This window comes from Rhipicephalus microplus, chromosome 1 (genome assembly GCF_043290135.1).
Source record: "Rhipicephalus microplus isolate Deutch F79 chromosome 1, USDA_Rmic, whole genome shotgun sequence".
Classification (NCBI taxonomy): Eukaryota; Metazoa; Arthropoda; class Arachnida; order Ixodida; family Ixodidae; genus Rhipicephalus; species Rhipicephalus microplus.
In genome coordinates, this window is record NC_134700.1 from 167,643,212 (window position 1) to 167,660,824 (window position 17,613).

Here is a 17,613-nt window from a genome sequence, read left to right on the forward strand (position 1 = left end):
GTTGCAGCATGACATAACCACCATTAGCTGTTTCTCGTAACTCGCCGTCCTGAGCTTCACTTTCTTTGCGCCCTTCTTATTCACGGTGTACATCATCGGCATGTCGAAGAACACCGTGGTCTGGTCGGCATTAGCGATTTGTCGCAGTTGGTAGCTGTTTTCCCGTCGTTCGTCCATTACGTACCACTGAAACTTAACTAGTTTCTCCTCAAAGTCATTTGGAAGCTTTTGACGCACAGATGTTGTCGTCGCAGGCTGAATCTAAACCGTTTCATGAAGCGTGTTTTCCAGCCCCTGTTGGCTTATGTGACACTCTTCGCGATGGTGACTTCTCTGGCCTTCGCCTGGATAATTTCAGTCATCTTGGGCATTCCTGCTTTCCTCTGTTCTCTAACAAAATCAGTGACAACTTCTTCCATCGCATGGTGTCGGCCGGTTTTTAAATGCGAAGCATTTCTAAGCAAACTTCACCGACCTTAGGCATATCTGTCTGTCTGTCTGTCTGTCTGTCTGTCTGTTTGTCTGCCTGCCTGCCTGCCTGCCTGCCTGCCTGCCTGCCTGCCTGCCTGCCTGCCTGCCTGCCTGCCCGCCCGCCCGCCCGCCCGCCCGCCCGCCCGCCCGCCCGCCCGCCCGCCCGCCCGCCCGCCCGCCCGCCCGCCCGCTCGCTCGCTCTCTTGGCCGTTTCGATAATGGTATCGATACCAAACTTGGTATGGCATAACATGACTGTATGACGAGCACGTTTGACTAGTCATAACATAAAAATCATGACATGTAAGTCATAAATTTCATGATTTACATTTCATCAACCTGTTGCTCTTGCGGTGGTTTCGTTCACAGGACATGTTGCAAAACTGGTATGGTATGTCATGATTGCATGACAAACACAAGCGACAGACCCTAACATGAAAATCATGACATGCGTGTCATGTAGCAACATGGCTACATGCCAAGCTCATGATGCGCTCGCGGGCGTTTCGCTAGCGTCATATATACCAAATTTGGTATTACGGTACGTGAATAGATGACGAAGGTATGTGACTGGTGCAAACATGATAATCATGAGATTTGTGTCATGTAACAACATGACTACATGCTTCGCTCATGGCAAACGGACGACATAGGCAAATGACACATCCAAACATGATAATCACGACAGGCGTGTCATGTAACAATATGACTATATTCCACACTCATGATGCGCTGGCAGTCATTTCGCTAGATTCACATATGCCAAATTTGGTATTACGTTACGTCAATGGATGACGGAAGGTGTGTGACTGGTGCAAACATGATAATCATAAGATGCGTATCATGTGAGAAATTAGCTACATGCCACAGTCAAGGTGCCAATACACTTCGACGGGACCCGGCACGCATGCGCACTGGTGTTTGTTTTGTCGCGTCAGCCGGCGTTGCCACGCCATGGAGGCGCTGGTCCTGCCATATACTCGCAGGCGCGCATTGCGCTGCGTTGCTTAGACGCATGAGCGTTTCAGCGCGTCTGGCGTCCCTCTGTCGCGAAAAGAGGCAGACGCAGTGCTGTCTGGGTATAGTGAACTAGAATATGATCTGGATAACGCATCGGCGCAAAATGCAGCATGTTGAATTTCGCATTGGTTTTCGCAGTGCTGCGCCTGCGGATATTGGTCGCCTTGGTTGCGCCTGGCGTCAGACTATAGAGTGCTCGCGTAGTGTCGCTGTGCCCAGCGCGCGCCTTGCGTCAACTTTACATTGTAGTATATTAGGCGCCTCATGTGCTCTTGCGGCCGTTTCGCTAGCTCCACATATACCAAATTTGGTGTTCCGTGATGTCAATGGATGACGGAAGTAAACGACACATCCAAACATGATAATCATGACACAGTACTGATGTACAGCCTAATTTACCTCCACCTCGTAACGTTGTACCGATTTTAGAATGACATATCAACCTTCCTCATTTGTGCTTCGCATATCATCGATTCCCACTGTACGTGGAATCTTCCAGTTGTTTTGGTCTAGTGAGCGCCATGTGGGGGTAGTTGCACAACCGAAGAGTTCCGCTCGTTGTTTTCGCCATCGTCGCACATTCTTTTTGTGCCCTCCGAACTATTGCTTCGTTCGTAAGTTCGATGTCTTTTCCACATGTAATACGACCTTCCACTTGAACGCCGTGCTGAAGTTGCACCTCTTGGTTGGTGCCATCGAATCTGAAGCACAATGACACAGACATTTCATGAGCAATAGGCACAACTACACTGCACGATCACTTTCAGAGGAATGACCATTGGGCAACTCTGCCTCGTCTGCCAAGCGATAGCTGATAGGTGGCTAAGGTGGCAACTGCCAGTGGTAATCACTTGACATGATCCACATCTTCCGGTTTTTCAGACGTCAAATTTCGCCGGCTTGACAATTCTGGCTTCCTCGCTGCGACAACGTGGGACTGCGTGATTTTGGGACAATGGACCGTACGAAAGCAATGGAGACTACTATTCTCCCAGTGAACAGGCCTGAGTGGCCTCATCACCATGCAGCTACCGCAGAATGTTGCGAAAATGAGCCTCTGGCATGCAAAACCGGTACATTGAAATTGGCGCATCGAGAGCCGTAATGCCGCTAGCGCGGCCGGGCCTTGAGGCAGGTGGCAGCGGCTGCCAAATCGTGGTACTCGAATCTAAGCCGAGCCCTCCACTTTCGCACATCTTTTATTCGAAAAAGCATTGGCTTAGATTCGATTATATATGGTTTACGAGGGCTTTGTGTTGTATGCCAGCTAGAATAGGCTTATTTACAGTCATTCATGGTTGTCTTTGGTCTGCATAATCTATTTAGCATGACATAATGTCTTTTATTTTGAAAATAGTTCTGAGTGATGTACTCAAAGGCACTAACTGACCATGGCCAATGTTTCTGTGGCTGGTTAGGTGGACAGAACAGCTACCATTATGTGTGGGCATGTTAAAGCTGAAGGACTATATTTTTAATAGCAACTTCGAAGCTTTCTAGTGACAGTATCATGTTCATTTAAGGCATCAACCAACTATTATGTGTTATAAAATGAGACTTGCTGCGTTATTGTAATTAAAGTTGATTCTTATTGTCAGAATCCAAGTGTCCCTAATGAAGTGATGTTACTGTTGCACTTCACAATTTTTGTGGCTTGGCCGTAATGCTCTCGTTTTACGGTATAATGATGTAACAATTTTGGTTAGTTTAACGTTACACATAACAATAGCCTGTTTCAGACTGGACGATCAAGATACGACAGTCATCTTACTTCTGTATAAGGTTATACATGGAGCATGATTTACTTGCCGAAATTGGGGCAGTTTTGTGATTATGAGTGCTGTTATTTAATTTCACATCTGGGCTTTGTACTTTTCTGGAGGTACTTATGCTTCCACCCATATTCTTTACAGGGTCATTATTATGGCAGCGGCCCCTGGGCAAATATTGCCTAGGTTTCCAGAGCCAAAAGCTTCATTTAAATCCGGAGAACAAGCATTGACTATCAACAGTCAAGAGGTGAGTTAGTCTCAATGAAACACTTCGAAATTGATGGACATTTCGTTTATACCTTTAATTGTAAAGCTCTTGTAACACTTTTTTTTAATTACTGTGTGAATTTTCGAGTATATTAATAGTGTGGCGTCAGCCATTCTCCGAGTTGTGCTATTGTAAGCAGCTCATTTGTGTGCATGAACATGGCTGCGAGCTTAACTTGCGCCAGTTGGTAAGCTGTGGATTTAAACAGCTTGCAGATTCACTGCATTGTTGGCATACAGACAAAGCAAAGCTTTCAGTCTTCATTTGGTTGTGCTTTTTTTTTAAATGGCAAAGCTGTTTAAGCTTGTTGTAGTTTGTCCGTTGGAAACAGAAAGGATCATCGTCGTGAAGCGGCACGCACTTTCTACATCCTCTTCATCTTTGACCTCTACTGCTTTGCTCTCAAAAGACGTGCACCCATTTCTCTGGCGCAGCTTGCATATGTATATACTCATGTAAGGGCCACACTTTTTTTTTTTTTCAACATTATCGCTTGGTGCAGTCCTTACACGAATCATGCTGATGGCAACTCACCAAAGGTCTGTACCATTTCCACAACAGCAGTAGAGTGAAAGAGTCACAAATTCTTTACGAGGAATGGTTTTATTAAGATTCCATTTCGCTCTCACTGTCTTCGTTATCGGAAGCACTCGCCTCAGCGTCAGCATCCTCCCAGAGATAATCATACTCAGTGACGCTTATGCAGTTTGAAATTCCGGTTACATTGAAGCTCTTCACGACTACTTCAAGTGATATGGCACGCCGCGCACTCAAAATCCACTCACAAACTTGTTGGAGCGATGCCCGCTTCTGCCGTCCCGTCGGCGTCTTCTCATGATTGCCCCCAGCCATCCATTTCGAATAACAGTGGGGGCATTTCACTTTAAATGGACGGTTAATGCACACGTCGAGCAGCTGAAACACGCTCCTCAGTCCTCCAGAAATAACGGCCAAGTCTGTACGAGTCGTGGCCAGTCTGTTTCTGACCCGGTCCGTCAAGTGGCCCCTAAAACTGTCCAAAAAGAGGAGGGCTTTCCACTGTAGCAGGCCTCCAGGTCTGTTTGCCCAGGCGATCTTTACTCTGTCTGCGACAAGTTCCTCGCACATCCAACCCTTGGCCACGCACAATGATGCCCTGAGGGAACTTCTCTTTTGGGAGAGTCTTCCTCTTGAACACAATGCCTGTGATGCTGTGCGTGATGGCGGAAGTTTCCTGCCGTCACGCACAGCATCACAGTGCACCTTTGACGTTCTGTGCCTGTCGTGCGCACAGTCACACTTTTTGCTCTTTTTAACTCCACTGTGGTGCTCTCTGGCGCATCTGGCGCATCGAACCACACGAGTCTGGTCCGTATTGCCAATTTGGGTCAGGTCATATTCGTGCTCTCTCCGAAGACCATTCACAAAACGATGGAATTTTATCACCTTACTTGTGTACTCGCTTGGAAGCCTTTGACAAATCGTCTTTCGGTGGCGGATGGAGAGCTGGTTGCAGTTCATACAGTCAAACCATGCTATGACGGGGTACGGGGTGCGAAAAAATTTTGTTGAAGCGAAAATTTCGTTGTAGTGAAATCGAAAAAAAATAGCTGATCTGAGCTAGCAAACTAAAGGAACATTTATTCTCAAAATTCGAAAAATATCCGTTGCTTCCTATTCTTTCCCAACAGCGTCACGACGTGATTCTCACCTATGCATAGATAGGCCATGGTGAAAAGCACACTAAAACAACGCCTAACACCGCTTTCGTGAAAGAACCAAGCATTTGCATTAACACGTTAACACCAGCAGCTGTCCGGCGTCGAAAGTATGCGACAACGCCGCGATGGAGGCAGGGTATCGTGGAGCAGCGACTATTGCATTATTCTATTCCATTCTTATCATCCATCACTCGCGGCTAGCTGATTTTGTTGATAATGCGGACCAACAGCCGCTCTGATTAGTTACTACACTGGCCAAGCGCGAACATAATGATAAGCATCGGAATTGGAAAAGGCATCGTGCTGCGGTTGCACCCAGCAGCTGCGAGAAGGAAACCATGAATTGAGCGACTGAGCTTCATCTTCGCGTCGTCTGCGGCTCAAAAGCAAGCCAGCGGCAAAACAAAAGCAGGGCAGTCTCTATGCCATCGCTATCGAGCAATGGCGGCGTCCACGGTTGCTGAACAGCGGCGGTATAGCGGCGGTTTCTGGTGGTGCCAATGCATGTTTTAAACTTCGTTGACGTATTTTCAGGCTCTGAAAATACATCGAAATGTTAATGATTGGGTTTACTGCATAGCAATAAGTATCTGAGCCATTGTAAAATTTCGCTGAAGCGAGACGATCGAAGAAAAAGTGTTCGTTGTGGCGGCAATATTTATGCATTGACGGGAGATCGTGAATTTTTCGTTGTGGCGGAAATTTCATTGAAGCTGCGTTCGTTGTAGCGGAGTTCTACTTTAAACCATGTAGCGCATCCCCGACTTGCCTTGAATTGTGCCTGAGGGATTTCCATGTGGCGAGCTATGCTTAAGGCTTTCTCGCGTACCATAGCGGTCAATGCGGCATAGCCGTCTCTTCAAGTATCAATGATATGTTTGAGCAGTTTGCCTTCTAGTTCTGGATATTTGCACTTCCCGCGAAAGGCTTTTCAGCTCCGGTTGGTAGCAGCGAGGGAATCTTTCTGCTTCAGCCAATAACGCACGCGCTTTTCATCTACATGGTACAGTAAAAGCTCGTTCATTCGGATTTCACGAGACCGGAAAAACTGTCCGAATTAACCGAATGCCGAATTAACGAATGAATAGGGAAAACATTTAAAATCAAGCTGCAGAAGCATACCTTTATTTGTTGAAGTATTTTGTAATTGTCGTCTGCGTTTTCGCGCAGATTCCGGCTGACATCACAATTTTTCTTAACTGTTCCAAATGGCCAACAGCACGCAAGCTGTCGGGAGTGTTCAGGCAAGCGTCCTCTAATATTAACAGCGCCTCCGAGACTTCCCGCGAGGTGCGATGAGGTCGCGGCTGTATCTCCTCGCATGATTCTTCGTCGGAATTGTGGTCTTCATGGGCGCCCGTGACTTCATTAATAATCTCTTGATCAGTCAGGAGACCACTCGTGGCGACACCATGATCAATCGCGATGTAGTCCTGAAAGGTCACATATGTGGGAAGAACAGCATCGAAAGTTGGGCAGTCATCGTCGGTGGACTCGGTCGGTGGACTCTGCCGCTTTTTCGGCGTTGCCATCACTGTAGCGCACGATGGTGGTGGCATGCAAATACGGTCACAATGGAAGAAAAAGAGAACTCCGCAAGGAGAGATGGTTCCAAAATGACAACACAAGGGAAGTTGGCGTCGGAGGCGCTGAGTGGAGGAGAAAGAAGACGCCGACGTTCGGTGACGTTGCGATCGCCCCCACTAGTTGATGATGAAGGCGATGCCACTCAGATTTCGGTTTCACTCCAGTGGTGCCAGCGCTGCTTTATCACACTTTTGTGTAGCAGCAGCCGTCAGCATTTGTCCGAATTAAGCGGTGCGGAGCCGAATTCCAACGAAATAACGATGGTTTGGTCCCATAGACTAACATGCACTTTGGCCGGGACCAATAGAGCCATCCGAATTATCCGAATTTCCGAATTAACAGGTGTCAAATTAACGAGCTTTTACTGTACTTGCGTCCAGCTTCGCGCTTGCCGTGCTCTTTGGCATACTCAATCACTTGCAGTTTAAATCCTGCAGGGAACGACCTAAAGTGCCAGCCTATCGTCTCTCACCTGCACTAGCTCAAAGACACTGATTCGACGATAAAGCACTGATTTGATGCCAACGATGCGCCACTCAAAGTAAAATGATGCCGCCCCGTCCGTCATCCGGAGGTGCGTCACTGGCACAACGGCAGAAGTGGGAAAACTGGCAGCGCCATCTGGCCCCAATCGAACTAACTGCACCTTTATGGCGGGACTTTTCGGTTGTTTTTTTTTTTTTTTCCCGAAATTTTCTTCACCAAAGTAGGGGTGTGACCCTTACACGAGGGCGGCCCTTACACGAGTGTTAACCCTGACGGGGAAGAGAATGTGTACAGAGCAAAAAAAATAAAAAAAAGAGAAGGGAAAAGAAAACTGTAAAGTGAGAAACTTTTTACAAAAGAAAATTTTTTAGAAGACAAGATTCGAACCTGTGTGCCCTCAGTTCGAAGGCAAGTGTCCTAACCACACGGTCACCCAGGCACCCTAGCAGAGTATAGTGCCACCAGCACGTAGTGGGTCAACATCAGGAGCGGCTCTTAATCTGGAGGAAAAAGAAGATCCCGTGCTTCTTCTCTGCCCGGGAGCCAGCCACGCCTGACGCATCGTCTTAGAGCTAGCTACTCGGTGGTTTTAATAAATCCCCCAGTACTTGTGACTCATCGTGACAAACTGGTGGAGGTGCTGGGTAGTCTCACAGATGCTGCAGACCCCCCACTAAGGAGCAGTGATACGAGTCCAGTGCCAGTCAATACTCCCGTGCATCGGACCAGCCGCCGAATCAGGGGATCGCCTCCGAAAGTCGACGATAGTGCTCCCACCACGTCAACAAATATGACCGGCGCTTCGGTGTAAACCTCGTCAACCGGCACGGGAGACACGAAGTCGAACCGCTATGCATTGGAAAGCCTATGGGCACCGGCAACGTTCCATGGCACGAAGCACAAGGACGTTGAGGACTGCTTGGCGGACTTCAACCGCGTAGCCACCTTGAATCTGTGGGATGATGCGGCGAAACTGGGTCGTGTCTATTTCTATCTCGAAGACGGGGCACGTACATGGTATCAAAATCGAGAGGAGCAGCTGACGATGTGGCCCGAATTCTCTCATAGGCTTCTGCAGACCTATGCCAAGGCTGATCGTCAAGAACGAGCTAAATGAGCTATTCTGGCCCGTGTTCAGTTGCCAAACGAAACTGTGACCACGTACGTCGAAGACAAAACACGCCTCTTTCGGCGGGCGGATTCAAGAATGATGGAGGACAAAAAGTTGCGTCACTTGATGCACGGTGTTAAGGACCAGCTTTTTGCCGGCCTCGTGCGAACCTCTCTGAAGACGGTCGCGGAGTTCTTGTCCGAAGCCGTGACAATAGAAAAATTGCTGCAGCAGCGATCCAACCAATGCGACAGGCAAGTCAGTGGCATGTCCACTGCCGACATTTTCACCGCCACTGGAACCAGCAATGACTGTCTACGTGAACTCATCCGTAATATAGTACGTGAAGAGTTGCAAATGGCTGGTGTAACACATCATCCTACGGTTAGCTCTACTGCAACTGTGATCAAGGATGAGCTGCACCAGGCCCTTCAGGACACCTTGCCTCCTGTTACAGCTGTGCCAGCTCCTGCTAAATACCATTGGTAGACAACCTACACGGAAGCCTTGAAACGCCCTGCTGCATCGCCGTCGTTGTTCGTTCATCCTGTTCCTGCTGTTTCACTCTAGTCAGCGCAGCACATACCGTACTACGAAGGCACGTACACACCACCGTCCTTGCCTTTCGTCCCTGGCGCTTTTGTCGCCCATCGTTCGCTGCAACCGGTCCAGTACATCGACGATCGGCACACGTCTCGTCGGAAGTGCCCCGTCTTCGAGATAGAAATAGACACGACCCAGTTTCGGCGCCTCATCCCACAGATTCAAGGTGGCTACGCGGTTGAAGTGTTTGGCGCACACCTGATTGCCGGCCTCTGTGCTTTCACTGCGGAGAAGCTGATCACTTGCACTGCCAATGCCCATATCGCCGTCTTGGGCTTCGCGGCTTCTCTGCATACTCACCGCCACACCGTTACGACCAGAGATCACGTGACATCGAAAACTACCTCTCCTAGCAGCATGCACCACCGTCTGCTGGGCACCAGTGGCGCTCGCCATCACTGAGGCGATTTTCATCAACGCCCCAGCGGTATTCTACCGCACGGTCTCCCAGCCCCCGCCGAAAAAACTAGCCAAAGCGACCTCTCGGGGCGGTGTCGCTGAACGTCGAAGCGATGAACACCTCCTATTGATGCAGAACCGTGCAGAAACCGGTCAGACATCACCTGCTGCTGTGAAGGATAGCCGACTTTCACTCGGCATAACAGTGACAATTGATGGTTGTGCAACTAACGCGTTAGTGGACACCGGCACAGACTATTCCATACTGAGCGAAAAACTGACAACGCAGCTGAAGAGAGTCATTACGCCGTGGCATAACTCGCAGATTCGGACAGCTGGTGGCCACGTTGCTACTCCACTGGGCGCCTGCACAACTAGAGTACAGATTCAAGGGTATACATTCGTAGCAAGCTGCCTTGTCCTACGGGAATGCTCCCGTGATGTCATTCTGGGAGTTGACCTTCTACAGGAAAATGGAGCTATCATTGATCTGCAAGAGCGCCGTGTCACGTTCTCAGCCCAGCGAGCAATCAACGTGCAGGATGACGAAAGGCGTGTTGACGTACTCCATATTTCTGAACAGAACGTGACGCATCCTCCACGAGCAAGTGTTCTAGTCAACGTAACATGCTGTGGTTTGGGTAATGGCGATGTGGTGGCCGAGAAAAATTTAGAACACCTCCTGCAGCAAGGCGTTTGTTTAGCTAGGAGCGTAATACACCTTCGTGATGGCCGATCTGAATTGCTCGTAACCAACTTTAGCAACGAGCATGGACATCTTTTCCGTGGCACTTCCATAGCGTTCGCCCACGAACTAGCAAACGTTACCAACTGCCTCACATCAGAACTAGTGGATACCGCAGACACGTCAATGAGTAATATCGACATCAATCCTGATCTGTCCACCGATAACCAGACTATGCTGTGAGTGCTCTTGTTCGAGTTCAGGTCTTGCTCCAAAGTTGCTCAAAGATCTGGCAGATGTCCATCACTCAACACAGGATCATGACGTATGAGGACGCACGCCCGATACACCGTAACCCCTACCGCGTGTCGGCTGAAGAACGTGAAGCGATATGTACGCAAGTCCGCAAGATGCTTGACGATGGAGTTATTGAACCATCTAACAGCCCGTGGTCATCTCCAGTCATACTTGTCAAAAAGAAGGACGGGCCGCTACGCTTCTGCGTTGACTACCGAAAGCTTAACAATGTGACCAAAAAGGATGTGTAACCGCTGCCGCGTATCGAGGATTCGCTGGATAGACTTTGTCTGCCCATTATTTCACTTCTCTCGATCTCAAAACGGGTACTGGCAAATCGAGGTAGATCAGTGAGACCGCGAGAAAACAGCTTTCGTGACTCCAGACAATCTATACCAATTTCAAGTACTCCCTTTTGGCGTGTGTTCAGCGCCGGCAACTTTCCAGCGAATGATGAACACTGTCCTCATAGGGTTCAAGTGGCAGACTTGTCTTGTCTACCTTGATGATGTGGTGGTCTTCTCTGCCACGTTCGAGCAGCACCTTCACCGCCTCCACAGCGTGCTGGAAGCTATCCGATTGGCTGACCTCACACTATAGCCACAGAAGTGCCACTTCGGCTATGAAGAACTAAAATTTCTTGGACCTGTAGTTAGCGCCGAAGGAGTCGGGCCCGATCCGGACAAGCTTGCCGCTGTTGCCAAATGACCAGCTCCTGTCGATAAGAAAGTCGTCCGGTGCTTCCTTGGTTTGTGCGCCTACTATCGCCGGTTCGTTCATGGCTTTTCGCAGATAGCAGAACATTTGACTCGTCTCACAAGAGACGACACGGTGTTTGTCTGGGGAAATGACCAACAAGCAGCTTTTCATGAGCTGCTTCAGCGCATGCAATCAGCGCCCGTTCTCGCTCATTCGACGATGATGCTGACACGACGGTCCATACCAACGCTAGTAACATTGGGCTCGGTGCAGTGCTCGTCAAAAAAGTGGTAGCCTACGCCAGCCTCTCTCTATCCCGTGCCAAGGTGAATTATTCCGCTACAGAGAAAGAGTGCCTCGCAGTCGTGTGGGAAATCACAAAGTTTCGCCCGTACCTTTATGGTCGTCCCTTCAAAATAGTTACGAACCACCACGATCTCTATTGGTTGGCAAGCTTGCGCCACCCATCAGGACGGCTAGCATGGTGGAGCTTGCGGCTGCAGGAATTTGACGTCACCATCGTCCATAAGTCCGGCCGTAAGCATGAAAACGCTGACACACTGTCACGTGCACCCCTTCATGTCGTCAGTCAGGAAGCAGAGGAAGACGAAGGCTGCCTGGGCGCTGTTAGCGCATCAGGCTTGAGCAAACGGCATCGAGATAACGCAGAGATTCATCCAATCATTGATTGTTTAGAGGGCCAGGGTGCAATCATACCATGTCATTTATCCTGCTCGTTGACGTCGTTCTGCCTGCGAGACAGTGTGCTGTACAAGAAGAACAACCGTGCTTACCTCCTGGTGGTTTCTCGAGACATGCGAGGCGACGTTCTCTTTGCTTGCCGTGATGTACCCGCATCCGGTCATCTGGGCTACTCAAGGACACTTGCCAGAGTGAGCGAGAGGTACTATTGGCCGGGACTTTCGGCAAGCGTCAAGAACTGTCAGGAATGTCAGAGCTGTCGGGAATGTCAGTGCCGAAAGCAACGATCTGTTAAGCCAGCTGGTTTGCTTCAGCCCATTGAAACACCCTGCACGCCGTTTGACCAAGTCGGCACGGGCATTCTCGGGCCATTTTCCCTGTCTGCGGACAGCGACAAATGGGTGATCGACGCGACCGACTATTTGACACGCTACGCTGAGACGCAGGCGATCGCATGAGCCACGGCTTCTGAGGTAGCACAATTTTTCATGTGCCACATCGTGTTACGACACATTGCTCTTTCCAGTATAATAACGGACAGAGGAACGGCATTCAAGGCGCAGCTTATGGACGAAGTTTTCAAACTGAGAAACACCAGACACCGACAGACAACTGCGTACTACCCGCAAACCAACGGACTTACTGAGCGACTGAATAAGACCCCCGCAGACATGATCTCAATGTAAACCAACGTACCGCACAAAACATAAGACTGGATCTTACCTTACGTAACTTTCCCATATAATACCACCGTGCAAGAGACCGTGCGATTCACGCCATTTCGGCTTCTCTACGGCTGCGAAGTGCAGACCGTGCTGGACTTTATGCTACCGTGTCAAGACGAAGACGAGTTGGCAACTGACGCAGAAGAATTCACAGAGCGTGCCGAGGAAGCCCGGCAGCTCGTGCAAATGCACATCGGCCAGCAACAGCAGGCAGATGCACGACGCTATAACACCAGCCACAGAGAAGTGTTTTAAAACTCCGGAGACCAAGTTTGGGTGTGGACACCCGTCTGCCGCCGTGGCTTTAGTGAAAAGTTACTAAGCCGGTACTTTGGCCCATATAAAGTGTTACGCCGCGTCAGTGACGTGAACTACGAAGTGGTTCCGGACTCAACACTGCATGCACGAAGCAGGACATGACCGAGGCCGGGCGTCATTATGTCTTGCGCATGAAACCATTTATTGCACATTGTTTGTAGCCTTTTTTTACCGTACATCGTTCTTTGTGCTTTCTTTAAATTTTTGCGAAATTGCTTCCTCGTTCATTGACTTTTCCTATATTGGCACGCTCTTCAATTTCCACTTTCACTTTATTCGAATTTCCAATTTTTTTTTTTCACGTGCCTATGTTGTAGCATCGCGGTGGTGCTATGTACTTTTCTTTGCTCTTTTGGGACTTTTTTTTTTCTTTGTGGAAGGGGGATAATGCCACCAGCACGTAGTGGGTCGACAGCAAGAGCGGCTCTCAATCTGGAAGAAAAAGAAGATCGCGTGCTTCTTCTCTGCTCGAGAGCCAGCCACAACTGACGCATCGCCCTAGAGCTAGCTACTAGGTGTTTTAATTAATCCCCCAGTACTTGTGACTCATCTTGACAATAGCATAGCACTGTATACTATAGTGCAGCAAGGGGATGGAAAAGAAAATTGAGCGTGAGAAGGGGAGAGAGTAAACCATAGCATAGAAAGAATGAGAAAGAGAAATAGAAGAAAATGCATAAAGAGAAAAAATGAAAGAAGCAAAGAAGTAAACACACATAACAGAGAAGACAGCGAAGAAAAAAAAAAGAAAATTTGTGAAACAGCAAAAGCCAGGACTGTATAGATACCCATCAGCTCCTCTGTCTCTTTAACAATGTGCCTGCAGTGCAAGCTCCAGCAATTTTTTTTAAAGATTTTGATCTGTCTATCTGTCACATTTTCGCCATTAGGGCTCCTTCATGTCCACTTGCGGTTTTCTCGTTTTCGGTGGAAGGTATTCAAAATCTGTAAATTATTGCGTTCTGCGAATTCTACTAGTAGCTCTCCTCTGGCGTTTCTAGTGCCGATGCCATAATCTCTCCAGCCTGCTTTTCCCCTACCTTTGCATTAAAGTCGCCCATCACTATAGTATACTGTGTTTTTACCTTACTCATTGCCAATTCCATGTCTTCATAGAAGCTTTCAACTGAAGCGTCATCATGGCTGGATGTAGGCACGTAAGCCTGTACCACCTTCATCTTGTATCTTTTATTCAGTTTAATTACGATACCTACCACCCTTTCATTATTGCTATAGTATTCCTCTATGTTGCCAGCTATGTTTCTGTGAATTAGGAACCCCACTCCCAGTTCTCTTCTGTCAGCCAAGCCCCGATAGCAAAGGACGTGCCCATTCTGTAGCACCGTATAGGCCTCATCTGTCCTCCTAACCTCACTGAGCCTTATTATATCCCATTTAACACACTCTAGCTCCTCGAATAGTACAGCTAGACTTCCCTCACTAGATAAGGTTCTAGCGTTGCCAAGTTCAGGTTCAGGCTTTATAATGACTGCACACCCAGGAATCGTGCAGGATGTGGAAGTGGTTGGCAAGGTACGATGCAGTGACCATAGAATGGTACGGTCTCGAATTCGCCTAGACTTGAAGAAGGAACGACGGAAACTGATACGCCAGAAGGCAATCAATGAGCTAGCACTGAGAGGGAAAGTACAGGAATTCAGAGTGTCACTGCAGAACAGGTACTCGGCTCTTAGTGAGGAAACCAACCTTAGCGTAGATACAATGAATGATAATCTGACGAGTATCATTAAGGAGTGTGCAGTGGAATTTGGAGGCAGGGTAGTTAGACAGGACATTGGCAAGCTTTCCAAGAAACGAAGAACCTAATTAAGAAGCATCAAATTATGAAAGTGTCAAGTACAACAGACAAAATAGAACTGGCAGAGCTTTCAAAGTTAATTAATAGACGTAAGATATGCGATGTAAGAAGGTATAATATGGAGAGAATTAAACACGCTCTGAAAAACGGAGGAAGCGTCAAAGCAGTGAAGAGGAAACTTGGGATAGGCAAAAGTCGGATGTATTCACTAAGGGACAAACAAGGCAAAATAACTATCAATATGGATAGGATAGTTAAAATAGCTGAGGAGTTTTACAGAGATCTGTACAGTAGCCGAGACAACCATGACCTTGATACTATAAGAACTAGCAGTAACCCAGATGACACCCCACCAGTAATGATAAAAGAAATCAGAAAAGCTTTGGAAAGCATGCAAAGAAGCAAAGCTGCTGGTGAGGATCAGGTAACGTCAGATCTGCTGAAAGATGGAGGACAGATTGTGTTAGAAAAACGAGCCACCCTGTTTACGAGGTGTCTCCTGATGGGAAGAGTACCAGAGTCTTGGAAGAACGCTAACATCATCTTAATTCATAAGAAAGGAGATGACAAGTACTTGAAGAATTACAGGCCGATTAGCTTGCTCTCTGTGGTATACAAGCTATATACAAAGGTAATTGCTAATAGAGTAAAGAAAACATTAGAATTCAATCAACCAAAGGAACAAGCAGGAATTCGAACAGGCTACTCAACAATTGACCACACTCATACTATCAACCAGGTAAGAGAGAAATGCTCAGAGTATAACCAACCACTATACATAGCCTTCATAGATTACGAGAAGGCGTTTGATTCAGTAGAAATATCAGTAGTCATGCAGACACTGCGGAATCAGGGCGTAGATGAAGTATATATAAACATTCTGGAAGAAATCTACAGGGGATCAACTGCTATCATAGTGCTTCATAAAGGAAGCTACAGAATACCAATCAAGAAGGGTTTAAGGCAGGGGGACACAGTCTCCCCAATGCTATTTACCGCGTGCTTACAGGAGGTTTTCAGAAGCCTAGAATGGGAACAGTTAGGGATAAGAGTTAATTGAGAGTACCTTAGTAACGTGCTCTACGCCGATGACATTGGATTGCTGAGTAACTCAAGGGACGAATTGCAACTCATGATTACGGAGTTAGACAAGGAGAGCAGAAAGGTGGGTCTTAAAATTAGTCTGCAGAAAACGAAAGTAATGTACAACAACCTCGGAAAGGAGCAGCACTTCGAAATAGGTAATAGTGCACTTGAAGTTGTAAAAGACTATGTCTACTTAGGGCAGGTAATAACTGCAGAGCCAAACCACGAGATTGAAGTAACTAAAAGAATAAGAATGGGGTGGAGCACATTCGGCAAGCACTCTCAAATTATGACAAGTAGATTGCCACTATCCCTTAAGAGGAAGGTATATAACAGCTGTATCTTGCCGGTACTTAGCTACGGAGCAGAAACCTGGAGACTTACAAAGAGGGTTCAGCTTAAATTGAGGACGACGCAGCGAGCAATGGAAAGAAAAATGGTAGGTGTAACCTTAAGAGACAAGAAGAGAGCAGAATGGATTAGGGGAAAAACAGGGGTTAAGGATATCATAGTTGAAATAAAGAAGAGGAAATGGACATGGGCTGGGCATGTAGCGCGTAGACAGGATAACAGCTGGTCATTAAGGGTAACTAACTGGATTCCCAGAGAAGGGAAGCGGGTTAGGGGGAGACAGAAGGTTAGGTGGGCAGATGAGATTAAGAAGTTTGCGGGTATAAATTGGCAGCAGCAAGCACAGGACCGGGTTAACTGTGGAAACATGGGAGAGGCCTTTGTCCTGCAGTGGACGTAGTCAGGCTGATGATGATGATGATGATCTGTCACATGATTCAGCCACCTGGCCAAAGTTTAAGTGCTTGCTGAACTCTCCGCCATCTTGAACTGGTGGCGGTGTTCATTATTGGGAACATTGTCAATCAAAAAGCGAATATTACGCATATCTGAGGCACAACATAAATACAAAAGTATTAGGTGGTGTGTTCCTTTACTAGAAAGTAAATAGATGCGTAATTCTAAAGACCCTAGTGTTTCTAAGGTTGTGCTGAAAATGCGACACTATGCTGCCACTTGGCATATGGTGCTGCCACCTGGCAGTGGTCCTGGGTTCTGCACAAGCTAATGTTCCCGACACCACTGCCAGATGGTGTCCAATACTGTCTCGCACAGCGCCATATTTCACACGGTTGAGACTGGGATTCATGTAGTACAGCAGACAGAAGACTATAGTCCTCGATAACATTTGCAGGGAAGCACGCAGTTTCACGGCCAATTTTTTCTTAAAAGTTTCACAAGTTACGATGATGATCATATGCACGGTTTTGCATACACATGTGAGAGCTAAAGAAGAGGTAGAGGGAAAGAATGAAGCCATTATAGGCCAATGCAGCGTAGCAAGGTGAAGTTTGTTGGCTCATGTAGTGTGTTAGAATTCCGTTTTACATAAAATAGAATAGTTTTGCATGAAACACTCATAGTTTGAACACACGTGCGCGCAGCACCAACCTAATTGTATAGCCGAACAGTGATGCACTTCTTCATTGCATCCGCAGAAGTGTACATCACCTCGATTGTCTCATGGGTAGATTGGTCTCCCCTTGAAAAAGTGCTTGACGTTCCCTAGAGAACTGCTGTTTTTTTCATTGCTGTTGCCTACCCCTTTTAGTCGTGCGCATGATAGCATTGGTGGAAATTAAAATGTACCTCCTTGGCAGCGTGCACAGATCGCGATCTAGGCACAGTGCCAAGGACTCTGTCAGCTGCATTTGTTGACAAGAACAGTGCAGCTTCATGTAACATGTTGCAAAAGGGAACGGTGTATTTACATAATTTTGTGCGATTTTTCGCCTATTTGTAGCTAGCTTGTTTTTTTTTCGTGCAGCCTTTGTGTGGGTTAATTGCCGTAGTTA

At 47.6% G+C, this 17,613-nt stretch overlaps 1 protein-coding gene across 5 annotated transcripts in view; it reads left to right on the forward strand.

The window, feature by feature from the left end:
- Nucleotides 1–17,613, forward strand: part of LOC119178578 (DNA (cytosine-5)-methyltransferase PliMCI) — a 167,971-nt gene that overhangs the window by 119,141 nt on the left and 31,217 nt on the right. For all 5 annotated transcript variants that reach the window (XR_012893947.1, XR_012893948.1, XM_075887629.1 and 2 more), the window contains exon 28: nt 3,405–3,510. Coding sequence is in view for 3 of the 5 variants with exons in the window: in XM_075887629.1 (XP_075743744.1) it covers nt 3,405–3,510 (106 nt within the window). In the remaining 2 variants the exon portion in view is untranslated. The remainder of the gene's footprint in view (nt 1–3,404; nt 3,511–17,613) is intronic.